Source organism: Anopheles marshallii, chromosome 2 (genome assembly GCF_943734725.1).
Source record: "Anopheles marshallii chromosome 2, idAnoMarsDA_429_01, whole genome shotgun sequence".
NCBI lineage: Eukaryota > Metazoa > Arthropoda > Insecta > Diptera > Culicidae > Anopheles > Anopheles marshallii.
This window is the reverse complement of record NC_071326.1, coordinates 75,749,634-75,770,998: the sequence shown is the minus strand read 5'-3', so window position 1 is coordinate 75,770,998 and position 21,365 is coordinate 75,749,634. Positions and strand designations below refer to the sequence as shown.

At 40.8% G+C, this 21,365-nt stretch overlaps 1 protein-coding gene across 1 annotated transcript; it reads right to left on the bottom strand.

Annotated features, from left to right (window-relative positions):
- Positions 1 to 16,716: 16,716 nt before the first annotated feature.
- On the bottom strand, positions 16,717 to 20,587 carry LOC128718588 (proton-coupled zinc antiporter SLC30A1). The gene is made up of 5 exons (XM_053812210.1): positions 20,399 to 20,587; positions 17,759 to 18,395; positions 17,565 to 17,690; positions 17,308 to 17,486; positions 16,717 to 17,238 (listed from the first exon to the last, which is right to left on the bottom strand). The coding sequence occupies exons 1-5, from the start codon at positions 20,585 to 20,587 to the stop codon at positions 16,717 to 16,719; spliced, it is 1,653 nt and encodes a 550-aa protein (XP_053668185.1).
- Positions 20,588 to 21,365: the final 778 nt, after the last annotated feature.

Sequence of the window (21,365 nt, the reverse complement as noted above, 5' to 3'; positions counted from 1 at the left end):
TGAAAGAAGCTTAACAAATTACGCTATTGTTGCACAACACACCTCCGGCCATAAACGGAAGAACACGACGGTCTTACGATGTATGGTCTAACGGGCAAGATGTAGGATCGAAACACTTCCGAGACGGGATACTTCCGCCCTAGCGTAGCATGATCATCTTGTCTGACAGACTCACTACCTGTCACTCACATCGTCCGACCAGACCGTCCGGCACAGTGTGACAGAGTGCCGCGTGTTTGCCCACGACAGTTGGCCAAACCGTCCAACGCAACCATATCTAATTTTCACCTAATTAATTATATCATCACACTGGTGTGATGTTTGCTGCCACTCAACAGCAGCAACACGAACCAAATGATGGACAGGAGCGAGAGAGAAAAACACAACGAACACTCGTCTCCGTCATTGGAAGGAAAAACTACGAACAACCGCTTACTAGGGGGGAAAAAACTCGATTATTTATGCCCGGAAAATATGATTCCGCATATCTATCCTTGTTCGAGTTTTATGTGCTTTTCCTCCTGTTTTTTTCTCTCTCTCAGACCACTCGTTGAGTGAACGATGAAAATGACAATGATGAACGATTGCCGACCAACCGCAAATGGAGGAGGATGCCATTTTTTCCCTCTTCATTCTTTCTGCATCTGGAAAATTGGTAATGATGCAAATGGTGAAAAACAGAATTAGAAGCACATTGTGAAGAAGATTTCTTCGCAAAATCAAGTCTACCAGATACGCAATCAAGTCTAACAGATGTTCAATAGCGGGAACTATTTGCCACAAACACTACGTCCCTACGACTGTGATCGAGGTCCACACCGATCGGGGGTAATTTATTCATTTTCTTTACGATCGTCACGCTTCGAGGAATTGAGCCGCGCTATAATTTGACTTTTGTGTGTTGGAAAAACAAACAAAAAACATGTGGAATGGATGTTTCCAATCATCCGAAAAAGTATTTTTGCGGGCGGGGATGAAATGAGAATAAAATAATATTTTCATAATAACTTGGAAGCTTCTTTCGGGGCGGAATTAAATGTCCTTTGCATGGGTAAACAAGGAATAAATAACATTCAACCATTTCCTCCTTCTGGAATGCTCTGTTTTAATGGTACTGTTTTTGTGTCCCTCAACTACATTCTATAGGCGCACCGGTAACATCTGGAAGAAATCACAAATTGTTCGTCCTTCTTTTTTTTGCTCCTTCTCATTTTTATACGTTCCATTACTTCTTATCAAATGCACCAGAACGGAAACAAACAAGCACCGAGCACGGAGCATGGAGCTATCCGGAGGCAAAAAGTTCCGTAGGCAATGTTTTATCGCGACGGCGGAAAATTAAACAAACCACGGTACAGGGTACGCAGTGGCAATACCAAAACCTTGGTTGCAGAACGTCGAAAATAATTGCAACCATGTGTGCCGATTGCATGCGCCAGCGTGCCAAAGGAGCAGGTTTTCTTTGTCTTTATTGTTATGCCTGCCCGTGTCTTCTTGCATAGGTTTTTCTCATGTTGTTGGTCGACCATATCCAGACGGACAAAGGTGGAGCCCCTGGTGCAGGACGACGTTTCGTCTGCGGGCGCTCCGGTCGACGGACGAATGATGTGTATCTCGACATGCTGGGGACACATGCATCACGTGTCACCGCGGCTATTCGGGGAGCATTTATCATTCGGCTATTGCGTCTAGCGTGCGGACGATGAATTCACTGGATGTGGTGCCCAAACAGCAACGGATGGAATGGTTCGTCACATGTGCCACATTGCCCAAATAAAGTAACACAAAATATGGTCAAGGGGATTGGGGGCAAACAAAGCGCTCGGATCGGGAGTAAGAATCTCAACGCTCGCTACAGTGTGGTTGAATGGTATAAGTTGTTTTGATTCAAGAAAGAAAACTAGAAATTGTTGTAAATTAGTTTAAATCATTGAATAATCCCTACGTTCACAACGCTGCATATCGAAAATATGTGTAAACGCCGAAAGGTATGCAATTGAATGTTCATCCTAAACGTCCTATGACCGCTTTCAAGGCAAGTGTAAAAAGCCTGCAATACACATCTACCACACTGTACAAGATAGTCACCAAACCATTAGATTCCCAGCCCCCGGCCGAGTGGTCGCCGGCTTATGAAATAGAAGCAAGAAAAAAATTCTATACCGCAAGCTTTATGCATACAAATAGTCCTCTTTTTTGCTTAATTCGGTCCTTTAACTGCGAACAGGGCAGTCCTATGTTTTGTAGACATTTTATTTAATTTTGTTTCCAACAAGAACCCCCACGAACCTTTTCTTCCCCGACATACCGAGTTCCGGCTCATTTGACATGACAGACACTTCCATCCGTCCATGCATAGCAAGTGATGAGCAAAGTTTATTGCTAGTTCTGGCACGTTCATCTTCAACAATGCGGGCATTAGAGGTATGATTGATTTTCTTAACCATCCCGTCGGTGAGAGTGGTTTCTGGAAGCCAATGTGTACAAAACGCATTTACGCATTCATCCTCACGAGTGTGTAACCACTTCCGAGCTGACGGTGGCATGTTGCTAACAGTATTTGCTATTAATTGCCCATCGACAACAGTGAATGGCTTCGGCAGGTGAATCGATTTCCTGTTCGATGGTAAACGAAAATTCAAAGCCAAATGGGAAAGGTTGACTTTGCGTTAGCTAATGTTCAAGGAAAAACGACCGATTGTTCTGTGTAGCTGCATTACTTCTGTAACGTGTATCAAAGACTCCTTACGCAACCGACCTTTCCAGCGTACCCGGTTGCGTGTGCTTAGATTAGCTGAGCTCATATGTTTGAAATAATTTAATTTAACACGCACGATTAACTGCACGGTGAGTTGCAGAAGCTTGCAAAGACGATCGTGTTTGTTTGCTGTTTGTCAAATTAAACATGCGTTCGATGTTTGCCTTTCCAGAAGGCCAGCACCACAAATCATGCGGAGATTGTTGTGTGATAGCATGTAATCATTCATGCGTCCTGTAAACTAACTACCTCGCAGTGTAGTTTTAGATCCATCAATTCTTGTTACCGTACCATGTGAGTCATTATTCTAAAACGATAAATTTATTTCTCACCTGGAGGACCTTTGACGAGTACTAATGAATTAATCTGTAATCTGTTAGTCAATTAACAGTAAACCATGTCGGTTGTCTCAAAAGCGTCATATGTAATTTCATACTTAATAATTATACAGGAGTAATTCTCTTAAGCCTAATTGAAGGAAACTCAAAGTCCAATTTATTTACACCACTCAGAAGGCAGCTATACATCATTTGCTTCCACTTTCAGAATCCTTGATGTTATAACTCCGGTTCTATACTGTATTACATACTAACTGTGTATATTTCAATGATTATAGTTCAGATTAATCGGACAGGACTTTCCAGAGCTTAAGAAGTAAATGAAATATATCTAATCAATATTAGTCTTTGATGGTATTTTGATAGTAAGCTAAGGACTTCAAGATGTCTTGAAGTGTGAGTCTTTAGCTAGTGAGTAATATTTATATTTATTAAGTTTGTATGTCTGAGTTTCCATGATAGCCTAGCCATAAGGGTCATTAAATGTACGGTATTATCATATACTCGTCCAAAACATCAAATGCAGCATTCTTATAATATCAATGGACTAGCTATATTCTATCTTATTGAACAAAAACTTCATTTTCGAAGGCCTTTGGATATCTATATGACTATCGAATTAGATCCAAAAGTGACACATGAATTCAACGATCTCTTAAATATGTCATAAGATAAAATGACTAAACAACATAGCAATTCAATCTCTTACAAAATACTTGTTGGTATGCTTTAAAACATGAAGAAATCGAACCAAAATAGTCAAACTATCATTAAAGGCCAAATTTTAGACATTACTTATTTTTGGTTCACTAGCTTTAAGGTTTAATCAAATTAAGTAGAACTCGCAGTAAATTATAACCCCAGTTTCAATGAACGCAAATTAATTTGCTTGCCCTGCCATCATTATCCACCAATTAAGCCAAGTAGAAGATATTTATTCAATCGATAATTGATATTCCATGCGTGTATGAGTGTGTGGGTTTTGTGCGCTCTTTATTGCCATTTTATTTATATCAACAACCATGGTATATTTAGCCAGTATTCCATATCGTTCCAATCATCGAAAGGGAACAATTTTCAAAACGAAACGGCATGTATGGTTTACAAAAAAAAAAAAAAACGATATATTCCCATTAACCCGTCATTAATTTTTATAACTTCTTTTTTGCTTCCACAATAGATAAAACCGGGCAGCACTGGTTATCAAAAGACAGGCAACAAGTTGACCACTAAAGCAACAGCAAAAACACACAAAAAAAACGATTCCATAAAACCAGGGACCGTGCACAGAACTCACCCGATCACCCGCTGGAAGCTTGTCATTAACACTTATGAATGTTTAATTTTTTCCTACCCACGGCATTGGCTGCTAGGATAAAAACTAACGTACACGTGATTGAACTCTAGGGCACTTTTGCTTCAAAAGCTGGGGGAGGGTAGTTAGTGGTGCTATATTTTTTGGCTTCCATTTCGATTTGTTCGCGCATTCGTACGTGTGTTTGGTGCAAAACTTTCAAACCCTATTCTCCATTAGATGGTTTTCCCGGAGGGTGTCCGCTACGGATGGTGCAGTAAAACAAACAAAAAAAAAGCTGTTGGAAAAAATACCTCTCTAGCAAGTGGGAACATGTCTGCGGAGCTGAAACTGTAACAAAAAAATAGAAAAACGAAAACTCGAAAAAAAAAATAGTTCCGACCAACTTGTGTCAGTCTAAAAAACGGAAGTAAAATGTCCAGCTAGTTGGAACGTTTTCCTAGTGTGAGCAAACGATGGGTGAAAACAAAAAAATATATAAAAAAGACACCCAAAAGAACAACAAAAACCGCCTCGAAAGCGCAAACGACACCGAAAGTTGTGCGAGCAATGGAATGAACTTAAATCACTCACAAATTGCCCACCGGGGTGCACTTTGTTAAAAGCTCATTTTCAAGCTAGAAGTTCAGGAAAACGGCCCAGGAACAGTTCACGGCCCGTGCTGATGAAAGTCAAAATTGAATTTTGTCCATCAACGCAAACACACAAAGGGGGTTGGGAAGACAACAGTCCACCATTGAGTGTACGATTTCGAGGCGTGAATGTAAAGCCACATCATCACCATCATAATTGGACTCATCGTCCCGCTCATTAGTGTTCCCGAAGGATTAATTAGGAAGGCTCTCGTTCTTAATCTTGACTGATTTGCATAGTTTGTTGCTAAATGGATTACCATTCGGGCTTTGGATCATTTGGCAAGATGTAAATAAAACGAGAGCATTTAGCGAATGTCCACCATACATGGAACATATCGTGGATCACCAAATTTACTTAATGTTTTCTTGTTTAACCCCGAATACTAAAGTCAGTTGTAGCCGATTCTGCACTTTGTAGAATATCGTTAAGGTATAGGGTATTCATTAGAATTATATTAAGTTATATAAAGTTAAAGAATGTTCTTTATCTGTGTTTTTTTCTCGACCAGAAGTAGAGATAATATTGTTGTTTTTTTATAAAAAATCAAAATCTTTTGCTATGTGGTATAAAAAATTTGTGAATTGCTAAACGCATTTAACTCTCTTTGTGAAAGTGCACAGTAAAACCGGTACTGTGAGTGCCCGAAAATGCTGTTTTAAAGTAGTTAAAAGTAAAGAACTGGCAAAATACACATACTGGAAAAAAAATTGGAATATGCGTAAAAAAATCAGCAAAAATATTGAGATAGAAAACTATGCGCTGGATCTCTGTTTTAACAGTTTTAAGGAAATAAATATTGCCCCTCTGGTTATACTTCATTGAAGCGAATGTTATTAGATATTAACAAGAAACCTGTGTGATTTTCATTCAAAACCATTCATTACAATTTGTTAACGATATTGATGTGTATAATCAGCGTACTACGGGTTGAATTTCACCACTGTTTTAATAAATACGCCCCAAATAAATCAAAATGCGAATCAATCTTTGTCAACATTAAATGTCATGGATTGTTGTCCTTTTGAAGAAACATAAAACAACAATGGAATTCTATCATCACCACAACCAAAAACAAAAAACCAAACGTAACAACATTAATGCTGCTTTTACGCAAATTTGTCCTGCGCGTTGTAGTAACGCATAGCGCGATCATAAAAATAAATGCCCTTTAACATACGCACTTTGCACATCCGTAGCGCAGCGAGGCTCAACCTTTGACCGCAATAAATTTCCTCCGACGCGTAATAACGCATCAATACCCTTCAATCATACACCAGAAAAGTGGTGAATATCCTGCTCCAATCACCGCAACCAATGTACCAGCAGATGAAATTGAACATAAAACCAATCCTGTATCGATGCAATCGGACTGCATTCTCTGTTCAACGACCATTTTTTTATTAAATTTTCTTTCATTACAAACACACTGAAAACTGTCCAACCGCAGACGTGTGCGAACGATGCAGATGTGAAGCATCCTATCGGCAAACATAATCGAAAAACACAAATACATGTCCCCAAACTAATGGCGACGCCGGTAGTGATTGGTGATAATTAATTTTACCACCCTTTTCTGCACCGAACATCCCATCCGCGTATATTTATTTATTATTTTTATCACTTTTTGTTCTCTTTCCATTTGGAATGATTGTGCATTCGATCATTGAAATTTTGCGCTGAAAACAACAAGTACGACACGGCGGTAAGTTTGTTGAAATTTGTGTTTGCTTTGCTTATTTAATCAATCGAATTAAATCACCTGCATACGAAATTCGGACCAAATAAGGCAACAGTTTTAACATAACTACTGTTGCCGATTGCAACCTCATCCTTAGCCACCGGTCATCGAGCTTGAATGAACCACCGGATGACATAGTTTTTCCTCGATGGACCATCGAAAGGCATCGAAGTTTGTGAAGTTAAAAACTTGTTTTATCGACATTCTTTCAATCTACACACTCCCACACGCACAGCCCTACTCGATGACACGGATCAACTTACCAAGACCCATCCCCATCGTGCCGAACAATATTCTTCGCATCAGGCCCTTGTCTCTACTTGTTCTGTGAAGTGGAAAAGGAACTTTTTCCACTGACCACACTGGCCGCTTCCTGGTGACTTCCAGCAGTCGGGAACTTTGGTCCTTGTGATTCATGCCCCCATCCCCGCACAACAATGCCTGCACTCGATGCGGTTCGATTTCAATGCACCGGGCGGCACGGGAGCGCCTTTGGGCAAGAGTCACAGGGAATTTATTAAAAAGTTTGCGCTCGAACCGATCGTTCGGCTGCGTTCAGCTTTATCGAAATTGGAATCTTCGTTTCGAGCTCCGTGTTGTCGGTGTTTGGTTGAGTGGAATTGTTGGAGTCTCGTTCCGTCAACCATCAGAAAGTCATATGCAAGTGAGGTAAAGCTTTTTCTTGGACATTCTTTGTTTCGAGCGGTCGGGCTCCAGCCCGGAGGCTTCTGCTCCAACGAAAGCTTTGCAGACAGATTATAAATAGTTATGCCGAACGGGTAGACTGGCCGGATCAATACGATTCCGGAACGACCATCTAAGTGTACGAAGAAATGTGCATTACCATCAGTTGAAGAGTGCTATTGGATGCTGGAGTTCTACTTAAACAAGAACCACATTTTCCGAAAAATAGAGTTCGAAACATTCTTGTGTAGACTTTGTGGATTGTTATAAACTTATAGCTACCAACCACCTCCTTATATATATAATACAAATCCTATTTAGGATAAGGAAAATAAACTTTCTCACACCGTAGATTGTTTTTGTGGACCATCTTCTTTACGGACAGCAATTAGATTGTCCTCTTTATGTTGTCCTTTTTGGGTGATATGAACCTTTTCGAAAAAGATTATTCGATAGCGATAAAAAAATACTTTCTTTTTTTTAATGTTTTGAATCTTTCCTTAGTCTACTGGCACGGTTTAGAAGACTAACTTTACACTTTTTACAAGCAAAACGAGGTGCGACCGTTAGCAGTTTTAAATCTTTGCCAGTTGACAGGATTTTATTTTTACATTACATTGCATACCTGTAGGCGTTCTCACCAAAAATTGTCTATTGCTGGTGGTATGATTAGTATTGTTATGACGATAAAAAGATCAAAATTGGATACTTCTTGATTACTTTCTAGTTCATTTGAATCATGCAAAATATACATCAATCATAGACATCATAAAAATATACTCTGGAATTATGTTGAGGCCGTTATGTCCACGAATGCTTGTGTATTCGAGACTTTTAAATACATTTAATATTAAAGAAATATAAATAGCTATTTAAGAATATAAATTGCTATTTAAATAGCTATTTAAGAATATAAGCCTTTCCCAGAAATCCTTACTTAAAAAACAGTTTTATTTTAAACTATCGTAAATTCAAGTAACCATGAAGGAAAAACATCCCAAAATTTCACACCACTCGGATCGCAAAGTCAATGCTCAATCGACAACTTGGCGCAAGGGTATTGACAGGTATTTTCAACACCTTTTCGCACCGCAGGTAAGCACCCAAAATGAACACCTTCAGACAACCCGAGCCAAAACTTCATGCTCGGATTACGAAACTGCCTTAACCCATTGGCGGGTGTTCCGAGAAGCAAATGGCATAAATTGAATGCCTTTATGTATAAGCCTCGATGGAGCGGCTCACACTTCCCAACTACAGCAGAACCAGTGATCCGGCACAATCCGGCTGGATGTGGATTTCCAACACCAAACGCTGGACCACTATGCCTTCACGACGGTTGAGCTCTGCCGGGCACTACACATAACCAACAGCGCCAGCAGCTTCCACCCGTCGAAGGATTACGCCTGCGGTAGTTTATCGAAACCGGAACTCGATCCAATATCCGTTCCGTTCGCTCACTCCGCGCTGCGGTTTTTGCTCCAAAAACACCAACTTTGACAAAGGATAGTTTCCTACGGTTTGTTCGATTCTTTTCATTGCACTGCCGGAGTGTCGAAAAGTGGAACAACATTGCAAACTAACGTACGGCCAGCCTCTCCGACCACAGGTTTGGTTGTGAAAGTTTTAAGTTGTCGGCCCGGGCGGAAAAAAATGCCATTGAAGAGGCTGCTAGAACGATAACCACGTTTAAGGAGGAAAAAGCTTATCGATATAAACAGAAGGTAAAGCAATGACTATAAAAATGGACATCGGACAAGGTACTCTTATATATATTTATTTAGGATTGCTACTTGCAGTAGGTCCATAACATGTCCATTATCGGTGTACTAGTAAAAGGTGGTCAAAGGTTTACTTCTGATATTCCAAGAAGGATTGAATAAGCTTTATAGCTTTTAATAGAACCAGCCTAGAACATAAAGCCATGCGAATTGCATACTATTCAGGCTATCAAACGAACTCCCCATAACGTATGCAATTTAATTTTCTCACTCCCCTTAATGCCAGCAATCTGCAAGACATAATTATTGTTTTTATGAGATTCCGGATTGAACACTCATTTGCGTTTGCTTCAATCTATTAACTCTTTCATCTGCAATCAGAAAGTCTGATCACTGCATTCATTATTCAGTCCCAAGATGTCTTTGAGTAAAATAACGGAAAGTCTTTTGAAGCTTTTCAATTTACACTCCAATTTATAACGATTATTAAGTATAATCCTATTAGCCATCGTTACGTTTCAATAAGCTAATCGTTTTCTACAACACTTTAACTGCTTCCTCCAAGTACCACACATTAAAGCCAAGCTCTATGACTTAGAAGCTTCCATCCATTGACGACTAGCCATTTACAGTGCTTCGACTCGTTCAACACATTAAAGCATTTCATTGTGCCATTTTCCCAAATCCATCCCTGCATCACCATTAAGCTCCACGTCGACGTGAAGACTTCAAGCAATCACCCTCGCTCGACCTTCGAGCGCCACAAAGCAAATTTAACTAAAACAGCCAATTATCTTCCAATTACGTACTGCTTTTTTCATTAAGCGTTCCCATTCACTCCAGGGGGTCCATCACCCGGGAGAGAGGCGTTGTGCTGAACCTAGACTGCAGACGGAGCACGGAGTTCAGTGCCGGAAAAAGCTATGATTATTAATTTGTTTTCCCAGTGCCCGCAGCGTCGCCGGTCCCGAGGAAAATCACGAATGCGGGCAAATCCGACGTGCTCAATATTTCGTTAATCCTCCTGTTCATTATCATTATTGATGGGCTGATAGGAATGGATTCATCCGGCCAACCGGGCGAGATTCTTCCTTTCGATGAGTATGTGTTTACCGTTTCTTCAGTATGGGAAAAATAAGTAATCCAATGTTTGTGCTTTCGCAAGGCTAAATTTCCTTATTGAGTTTGCTCGCTCCAAAGCGGAAATGAAAAACTGAAACAATTCCATTCCACCCACGGTTTCTGGCGGTAATGCATGGTTGCGTAGAGGTTTCCCGATCGTAATTGGAAATTTTCACATCAAACGACAAATTGCAGTTGTTAAAGAAATAATCATAAAAATACATCCTACTCACCTGAACCCGAAGTGCTAGCAGTCGTCTATTTCCACCAATCAGAATTTGCTGAGAACACAAAGCCGAAAAGCATATAATCCAATTTTGATAGGTAAACGTCTTTAGAGGTTCATTTTATGATTCAATTTTTCCTGTTCCGCTCTTCCTGTTTGTTCGCTTCCATTTTTGCTCGCCGACTGAAACTTCTCAGTGGTAAAATTTTCGTAGCAATTTAGCGTCACAAAGCTTCAAGCGCTCATTAAGCGCTCGGCTGCCGGTGCCCAAGACCAGGAGTGCTTTTAATTATCGAAAAAGCAGCGGTACGAGTTTCGCGTGCCCTTGTCACTTAGCCGGTGCCCCCCTTAGCTTAACGATAATGAACATTTTGCCGAACGATTGATGATACTGACCGGTTTAAAGGCGGGCAGAACGTTGGTTTGAAATTATTTTAGCACACCTCACTTCATTCACAGCATGAACCACAGCCTTGTGATACAAATGGGTACCGAGCAGTACTGTTTTCTTTCATTCGCTGCGTGAAGTAGGCTTTTCTTTGAAGAAAAGAAAACGTAAGACCGTTTTCATGAATACGTAATCCGCTTCGGTGGGGAGGAATCGGTATGTTTTCTTTTATTTATTCCCCCGCGGAAGCGGGAGTTGGTACTCATTCCGTGTATTTTTTGCGTTCTTCTACGCTACCCAAACATCCAGACGATCCACGCATTCCCATTCTTGTTGTGGTGTAAATTTTCAATCGACTGAAACAATTTGCGTTGCTCCTTGGGGGAAGGAGCAAACAAGAAATTCGGTCTCGAAAGGTCACAAGGATCTTTTGGAAGGAGAGATCCAAGCACATGCTATTCTTGCGATACGATGTTTACTGGATGTGTTTACTCCCGTACACTACCTTCTGCCAGTAAAATATGTATCCAATTGTATTCTAATTGCTTTGTGGAAGCTTTGCATAGCAAATCGACCGCCTCTGCTGATACTTATCAATGATGGATCATGAAGCATTGGACGTGCGTTCTACAACTTACAGCTAAGTTGACATGTCCCCATTGCTACATGACGGTAAGCGCCCGGTCAAAGCTTGACACAAACGAGCAGCTATAAACTTAACTTCATCTACCGAATCGCAAACCCGCCCGCCCCGGATTCCACTGCGCCTCTAGAAGGATCCGTGACGGCAGTAGATGATTACTGCCGACACAGATCAACAGTGCTCCGGTGTGCCAGCGTAAACCACCGTGTAACAATAAATGTCGTACGTGATCTGTTGTCGTGCGATAAACTCACCGCTACAAATCCTTCAATTCCTCCGAGTACTGTTAACCAACTTTATTTTTCCACTTCATTTCGGTAAGCGGTAAGCTGGTGTTACTGTGCACCGAGGGAATCTGATTTCAATCGATGTTCCTGTTGGGATACACACATTTTGACAGGTTGGTTATGTTTGACGTTTGCTATTCACTTCAACACGCATTAGAGCCGTGGATGTCACACTCCATCTGTGCCGTGATTTCTCGATGGGATTGTAATTTGATAAAAGAAGACAGCCAGCTTGTTGGGGAGTTTCAAAGTTTTTGTTTGCTTTTTAAGTAAACTGTTCCGTAAGAGTATTATTAAACTTTTTTTTATTATGAATGTTGTATTCCTGACAGGAATTTTATTGTTTTTTGAAGTTGGTTGCTCGAATTCGAGCTCGCCTACTGAACTGGGTCAAAATGATGACATCAAAAATTTTCACTATTGCATACTTTTAGGGGCTGTGAATTTAAAGCTCAACCTTTCGATGAACCGTCGTTGGGAGTCTTGCACTGTTATGAAATATATTTATTTAATTTACTATTTTAATTGTAAATAAATTAGTAAAACAAAGGGCAATTTTACGTTTTCTCAACAAATTGAAGCAAAGTTCAAAAATTCATAGCATGATTGTAAACAGAACAACAATAAAATACGTCCTAAATATATATAAAAATTTGCACTAGAATAATCCGCTCCTACGTGTACGTCTGTTTTGTTCCGAAAAATAGCCTAACGACCGCTGAACACCGCATGGTTCAACTAAAACAGCGTTGTATCTTGATATCTGCATTATTTTAGGCGTTCAGAACATAACGAATTGAATATCGACGAAACGCCTTTAATAAATATCCCTTATTTACATGACTGTAACAAAACAAAAAAAGCTGATTCTTCCGTAATCAAAAACTGTAAAATAATTCATTCTCACAGCTAATTGAAAACATGGTGCGAAAATGCATCGCCCTATCGAGTTTTACCACAAAAAAAAACTAATCATAAATGTATTGAAACTCTATCCTGAAACCATCCGTTCCTGTCGAACCCGTCTGTATCGAGCAGATTTAATTGATCTTTCATCGTCAACCATTTCCGCCAAGCACACCAGTAACGCACTCCGTTTGTGGTCCATCCACTAAAACTGGCGTTAGAAAATCCCCAAAATTGATTAAATCTTATCCCAACCGGGTAAATCGATAGGAAACTCGCCTCCCGCACCCGTGATTCTTCCACAGTTTGTGGACCCAAACCAGGACCAAATAAACTGGGAGCACATTTTCCACACAAGCGCTTGCTTTCATCTGCACGCTTTCCCATCAACCAAACCGAGGCGTACTGTCGAGGAAAATTGACGTGAATAATTAATACACCGCAGTTCGTTTATGGCAGGCGCGGGTTTTTTCGGGATTCACTTTCACCGTTTAGCGAACCTTCGTTCGATCCTGCGGAATGGCTGCGAACCGTGCGGAGATAAACAAGAAGAGACAAAAAAAAACAACTACAAACCGGCACGAAAGTTTCTCCGCCATTTAACGCTCGAAACGATCAATACAGGTGTCAATTTAGTGCTCGATTAAACTTTTCATCGACTCGCTCTCGGACAGATGCTGCTTGGAACGGGTGGTCGGTAATGTTTGCTAATCTTCGTCTGCTTCATTTTGGTCGTGTTTTTTTCTTCTCAAACCCCGAAAGCGTGGGTGTATTGATTTCAATACAATCAATGTCCGTAAAACTGTGCGTCATCGAGTTTAATGTAGTGTAAGAGAGATGAAATTGAATATTCATTGTGATAATTGATCATCATTTGGAAGTTTTTGGCGATTGTTTTGCGACCCATTAAGGGTGTGTAAAAGTGTCCCCATAATAAGATTAATTGGTAGATACATCAATAATTATCCGGCTGAATTCGTATCGTTCGAGTGAACTATTAATCATGCTGGCACAATATATACACATATAAAATAAAAAATAAAAAAAAAATAAAATAAAAATGATAAATGATAAATGATGCACATTCTCTTAGGATGCTGTGAATTAATAAAAACGCTGTCTGATTGCTTTTGGAGTGTGGGATTAAAGAAAACACAGTTCAATGGAATCGAACTAAGGTTTGATGTGTGATTATAACGACCACTACACTTTCCATCGGATGTGTCATGTTTGCCATTGTGGTGAACCATGTCAAAATCAAACAACATCAGCGTTTACATGCTCTCAGGTGTATTGTAGCAAAATTAATTGGTTGGTCGAAGGATTATGGATTGCAGGCCAACATTTCCTAGTCATGTTTTTCACGATCTATCCATAAGCATAATTAAAGCAATTCGTAGAAAATGTAACACACTGCCTAGCAATTTTCTGTTATGATTTGGGATTTGATTGATTTCTACAAGGCGATTTAGATTCTCATCATTGAGCTGTGTGAAATGTTAGTCTCAACAATCAACACTTGACACCTAACAGCTTTTTTTTATAATTAATCGTTTTATTATATCGTTTATAATTTTTTTCAATAGCTGAATGTTTAACATTGCTGAAAAATGTGCTAACAATTATGTTACAACCCAAAAATTGCACTCATTACCTTACGAACTCGGTAGTTCTCATTGTTAGAATGCGCTTTTCTCATACCTTCAAGAGTCCCCAGATTTACTCGGATACCTCTGAAGCGATCGATTAGAAATTTTCACCAGATACATACTAGATACATAGAGTTTTCATACAATTTAATAGTACTTCATGACTCTTTCAAGTTCAACCGTCTATTACTTCGTCGTAAATTATTACAATAAATCTTTATGCTATAGGTTATAATTCTCTATAACCACATTCGCGTAAAACAATAAAGTGCAATGCGTATTGCATACTCTTTGGCGCATACAATCCCTAATTAACTTTATCATTTGGAATAAATTTCTCTCTGTTTTTTTAACAAAATAGTGAAAAATTGCAACTTAAAGTGTGCGTCCTTTGAAAATAATCTGAAATTGATGATGTGAGGTGATGGATTTAAGTTTCTCCTTCCAAAATATTTTAGAATTCTTGAAATCTATTGATTCACGGCTCTGACTTAAACATCAGTATTTGAGTGTTTTTAATAGTATTTCTTTTTACTGTTGAATACGTTTACCTTCCAATGGAAGCACTACACATCCAACATATAAGGCATTATAAAAAAATCCAATAAGTTCACTTTAACAAGCTTCTGAATTCTCCTTTAAAAAAATGAAAAGGGCGATAACTGAAATTTTCTTTCCCCTTAAAAAGCCATGATTAAACTCCCACATAAAGCTGCCTTTTACCTTTCATCTAAAACTCTTTAACATGTCAACGTCTGGTTAAGCGCAACCGATACTTAAAGTAACTCTATCATTCTCGTAAAAGCTTATTTTAATACCACGGTTTCCATAAACGGGATATCGTTTCGACACTGCTGGCCCGCCCGTACGCGTTCCCATCGAAACGTGTTCGTCAGCGCTAGCCAAAACACACTAACCGAACCATATGCACCTGCATATTGGGCTAAATTGCATCCCCGTAACGATCGCACGGCATCTAAACGGCATAGCGCAAAAGCCAAACCATGTGTGTTTGGCGCTGGGAAAGTTTTGTGTGCTGCCGGGGCAAGAAAGAGCGAAAAAATAAACTTCCCGTGATGAGATCTTTTTCGTGTGTTGGCGCTCGAAAACGAAAAACAGCACAATAACCGTTAACCGGTATCCCTTCAACGAGCTTGATGCTGCACATCCTGTCGGGCACGTGCGTCTTGCAATGGCCCGTTCTAGCTCTCGCACGCCACGAACTGCTAGACTGCACCAAATAAAGATACGCTCTGCAGTATGAAGTAGACGAGCGCAATTTATAGACCGCTCGCGCTGCCAGAGTTCAGTACTTCAATAAACCCCGGGGTACGGGTACGATATTGCTTACCGGCGGGCGCTATCCGGTTCACCGAAAGCGAACGTGTTCTGGAGCCGTAACAGTTGCTGCTGCACCGTTTTCACGCCAGCGGCAATGTTTTCCAATCGCCACAGAAGGTAAGCTTTCAATTACCCTCCCAAAAACCTTTGGCGCTACATAATTGAGCAATTAGACCAGACCAGGGAGCATCTGGTCTAATGCTTGGACCCGCCGGGAGGTTCTTGATCGGGTTTCGGCAAGCAAAAAGCCATCTCATTATGCACAGCGAAACCATTTCAGCGCACGGTTTGCAAAGGTTTTGACGGGCAGCTGGGAATGCCGCAACGGACGAATAAATTCTTACCTTCGGCAGTACTGCCAACTATGCGCAATGGTACATTAATTTTAATGCATCGAATCGTGGAACATGCTCCAACAGATGAGGTGGCATGTTTGGTTAGAAGGAATTTTAACAGCGAAACCTGCTAATAAATTAAGCAACGTAATCATTCTGCACACGCTGCAGTTTTGAAGCGAAAATTGTGTGCACGCCTCAAAGTATGCAATGGGCAAGGCACAGCCAAAGTGCTCGAATATTTAAACCACTCGATATCGTTTCCATTCATTTTCTTTCTGTAAAAACCACCATAAAAATCCGTTTTTCATCTGGCACTTGATTAGTAAAATGTTTTCTTAGCTTTATCTTAGTAAAATGCAGTTTCACATTTTCCAACACAACCATTTCGGCGTTACTCGCTTTACAAACATTATAAGCAATATGGCAATCCGCTCGATAAAGGAGCGAATGTTTGGGACAATGTTTTCTAACCCCGCATTATTTTTTTTGTAATCCCCAACTAATTGTTACTCTCACAACACTAGTAAATGGTTTAATTAAAATACAATCGAATCATTAGATTGATCACCGTCAAGAGGATACTGGCTCTGTGTACTGTACGGTCTTCTGCTAGCTGGCAATACTCTTCACGTTGACGTGCCCTTGTCACCTTCCACATGCTGCTCACATTCAGTCTTAACTTGGCTTGTTTGTATAGTCGCTTGGTCGGCGCTCTCTACAGCGTTTGTTTGAGATGCACCGTGTTTCTCTAGTTTATCATTACCACCGTCACCAGTTTCAGTGGTCATTGACTCACTGGAAACATCTGCCACTGGACCAGTACGATGCTCTGCGTCAGAATTTACCGTCGGTATTGGATTCATTTGAATGACCTCACTGCCTTCCGGTTTCACAGTGCCATCTATTGGTGGCCGATCGATCACTTCCGTCAATAATGGCACATCCGCGATTTGTTCTTGCGACAAGGTGTCACAACACGTTCGGCTAGCGCACTGGGCAATGGTGCGACACTGGATCAGGCAACCCTCGGTACCGTTGCCAAGGGTGCGCCTTTCGTCCCTCACCTTGAACTCGGGTTGTATGGTGACCTGATTGATACCTTGCTCGTGGAAGAACTCGATCACATCGGTCTGGATCTTGAGATACACCTGGAACAGAAGAAGTTGATTACTAAAGGTAATTCTAGCTTGTTCACCCTATATATCTTGACCATCTACCTTCGGGTTGTCAAAGATGATGTGCACAGTTGAGACGTACTGATTCCCACTCAGCTGCCAAATGTGAAGATCATGCACACTAACTATATCCCTGAAACCATCCAGCAGGGATTTCTTGAAGATTTCTATGTCGATCGTATTGGGAATGGTTTGGAGCAAGATCATTCCCGACTCTTTCACTGTTGAAGAATATAGAAGAGAGAGTAATATTTAAAGTTGTTATGGTCCTAACAGAATGACTTTCGGGCATAACTTACTGTACGGATAGCTTAGAGTAAGCAGGATAATACAAGAAACTATCGAAAGAGCTGGATCTACAAATTTGGCCGTTTCTTCCGTTGTGTAGTACACGATCAGTGAGCAAATAATGACCATCACCGTACCTGTAACATGGTGGGAATTGAGAATTGAGCTCTGGAATTTTAATAGCGAGTGCATAATAAGAACTTACTGCAAATATCGCGCATCAGCTCACGCACGCTCTGCCGTTTCGATTGCTCCCGAAGTTGTGAAGGTGAAACCTGTCTCCGGGAGCCAGAAAGCCGCCGATCGCCTTTACGAACACCATCACCGGTGATGACGTTGTCCAGGATCACAGTTCCGCTCGATGTGATGTACAGGAAGCTGCCCTGATGGTACGTGTACCCACCGATCAACAGATAGCAGAACCCGTTCAGTATCAAACCCATCGCACCGAGCACGAGTATGTGAGCCGGAAAATGCATCGCATCCTGATGATGGATGTGGGACAGTGTTTGCAGTGCTTCGATGATTGCCGAGAAGCAGAACGACGCCATAAAGATGCACACCACCAGCATCGTGAGGATGTCGATGCGCGTCCAGCCGAATGTGTTCTTCAGTGTACTCTCCCGCGCCTGCCGTGCTTTCACCTTCACGTTATTCTTGATCTCCAGCGCATATTCGGCACTCTTACCGCCACCATCCGAGCTGTTCTTGCTTCCGTCCATCGTGTCTTGGCTGACTTCCGCGAACTTATCCAGCCCATCGCCTGTTGTCAGCTGTTGTGAGATTGAGCGTGCTTCCTGCTTCAATGGACAACTTTCCCGTCCAGATGGTATGGCACTTTTCTATCGAAGAAAAAGATGAAAAGAGGAAATAATTAACCAACACGTGCCAGGTGCTACAGTACGCTTAAAGTACTATTATCGCCTTTGACGACTGTACAATAGACAATTAATATTTGTTTGTTGAGGCAGTTGCTATGCTGTAATCGGGAACGCAAACTGGTTGGGTTAGACCGAAATCGATAACGTCGGTAAAGCAATATCTACAGTGAGCGATAATTATTCCTAAAGAGGCTCTTATCAAGATCTATCAAGTGCCTTGGAAGCGATGGCATCAATGTATACGGTACTTGGGGAAAAATGAATGTCTAATGTGTGTTGATGAATTTCTAGACGCTTAGTAACCAAGAAATATCTGTGAAGTTGTTCAAATTGTGGTTTCTATTGCGTAAAGCTAATGGGATGTTTATAATTATTAAGCCGCAAAAAGGTCATAGTCAAGATCAATACATCTATGGAACACATGGTCAAAATATTATATAAGAGTGATGAAAAGTGAGTTTGGAAAAAAAATAATTAGAAGCAACAAGGTAAACGTTTTAAGTTTAAAAAAAAACACAAGTTTGGACTGGAAATGAGAAGAAGTTTGTCGAATCTAGTCAAAGTTGCAGTAATAGGTGCGGGCAATAGTTGATGACAATTGCAAGTCCAACTTTTTACAGGTTTTCAAGAATCTGGTGGAATTCGATGGATGAGTTCACTCTTTGCCAAATAAAATAATAAAGTAAAATGTAAAAAAATCATAAAATGTGACCTACTGCCTGAATAAACCTGCATTAAGTATCTAAAACAATGTTTTTTTAACTAAACGCCGCACAAAATTATTTTCGTTGATACTGATGGTATTTTCAACAGCTCATAAAATGATAACATAAGTTATCATTCAAAGTACACAAGATAGGTTAGACGGTATTGCTAGTACTAAAGATGTTAACACAGAAAAAAAAACATCAGTACCAGATAGTAAACAACACAATCAACAATGTGCGCTCATTTACCATTATCCGCCCCCTAAACACCCGAAAGTTATGCAATGTGCATAGTGATCAGTTTTCCCTTGCCAGTACTAAGCTTTATGTCTTTGAATGTTTCTTTCCTAAATTCTTCTCCAAGTTTCTCTCGTAACACTTTTCTTCCCGCCCAGCAAATGAAGAAATGCAGTTCCATTGTGAGAGAAGCCGAAACAAAGCCACCCCGTTGATAATGGGTGCATAATTACTATCGCTTCCAGTGCTGCCAGCATTGCGCAGATAGGGCGGGGAAAAGTGGAATCGGAAAATAAAAACACACCCCACCGGGTAGATGATGCAGTGCTGGATGCAGCGCCGGTATGTGTGACGGTACGGAGCGGAAAATGATTGCCCCAACTACGATGCGTTTCATTATGAGTCGACAAACGCAAACAAATGCCACGCGCCTACCATCCTCAACGTTGGTCCCCTCGGGTTACTATACTCAGATGTGCGAACTGCACAATCACCGTGGTATGAAAGCGAAAGTTGGGCCGTAATTCACTCGGCGGACCCGTTAACTACTAAAGCCCAACGAGCTCGAATACCTCCCGATTGCATACTGCATTTATTCGCATGGTTAGTAGATTTGTGTACGCTCTTTTTGTTGTTACTTAGTTCTCTGGCTTGATTTACGTTATGATTATCGTGTCCGGCAAATGTGGGTACCGTGCAAATGCCAGCCCGGCCGGGAACTGGTTCCAATTGGACCACATCAATTATTCCGCCCATCGCGAAGGTGAACATCTGCCTTAATTGCTAATGCAACTCCTGCAACCAGTGCCGGTGTCTTATCGGTCGTATTCGATCGTAAATTTAATCACTCACCCGAAGTGTCAATAATGTCATAACGCAGCACGTAATCGGGTGGGCAAACATACATTGAATCGAAAATGAATCCACAAACGCTAACGCTATTGAGCGTCCACTATGCAAGGCGGCAGAGCAAGCAATGTATGAACATAAAGTTGATGATAGATTCTTAAACTAACTCACCTTAATGGTCCATATGCACCCAGTCAGGGCAATGATGTTGCACAGCATATGATAGGAAGCGACGAGCAGTACCAACGAATGGGAAACATGACTCAGAAATAGCTGAACCAGAAAGTAAACAGACGATAGGGCAAGCACTATGTAGAGTTGCACTGGCTGCAACTGGTAGATCCACTCCTTCATCGGCATTTTTCAGCAGTTTGAAAAAAAAAACACACACACACACGCACTCTTTCACTAACAATACCACTTGTTCCGGCACCTCTTCATTAGGCCTGAAACGGAGACATATTTAAGAATTGTTTGTTAATTTTTCACACATAAAGAACATTTTATTCTTCTATGTCACACACTGAAACGTCTGCTCCCCAAAACTAGCCAGTTACACCATATTGGGGAAATATAAATAAGCCTCACGTGCACAAGCCCCTTCAATCATGCTGTTCAGCTTGAAGTCAGCTTAATGAGCCTTGCATAAATCAGAATTACATTCTCGGAGAATTTCCCACTGCCAACTTCAACGAAGGATCTTATGTTTTTTTTATGTTTGTTTGCCTTCACCTCCCTTCGCCGCAGGGTTCCTGAGGGTTGATTTGAATTGGGTGCCAGAAAACCAGTTTCCAAATTCTTTCGCATTATTTGCTGTTTTATTGGTGGCTTTCGGAATTGGTTTTTATCATAATTTTTGATGCGTAAACTTCATTCTTGGAAGGTTGCAGTCCGCTTTGAAAATATGCTAAAGGAGCAATGGCCATTCTTTGAATTTAACGCTCAACTGCAGGTGCGATTTTACGGATGAAGGCGATATGAAAAAGGGTTTATATTTTACCGCTTAACGAACAAAATGGAAACATTCCACCGATGCACCGAGCAGCAAAAACTGTGCAATGGTCATCAGACTAAACAAGTGATTTACAAAGTTTGGAGTCAGTGTTGTTTATATATTGTCGTTAAATAAAACTGCTCC

Bases quoted from the DNA above. Each gene is read 5' to 3' on its own strand.
- LOC128718588 (XM_053812210.1), bottom strand. From the start codon at position 20,587: ATGCCGATGAAGGAGTGGATCTACCAGTTGCAGCCAGTGCAACTCTAC. The intron at 17,487-17,564 runs GTAAGTTATGCC...ATTCTTCAACAG, and splicing joins TACTCTAAGCTATCCGTACA to TGAAAGAGTCGGGAATGATC. The intron at 17,239-17,307 runs GTAGATGGTCAA...CTTCTGTTCCAG, and splicing joins TCATCTTTGACAACCCGAAG to GTGTATCTCAAGATCCAGAC.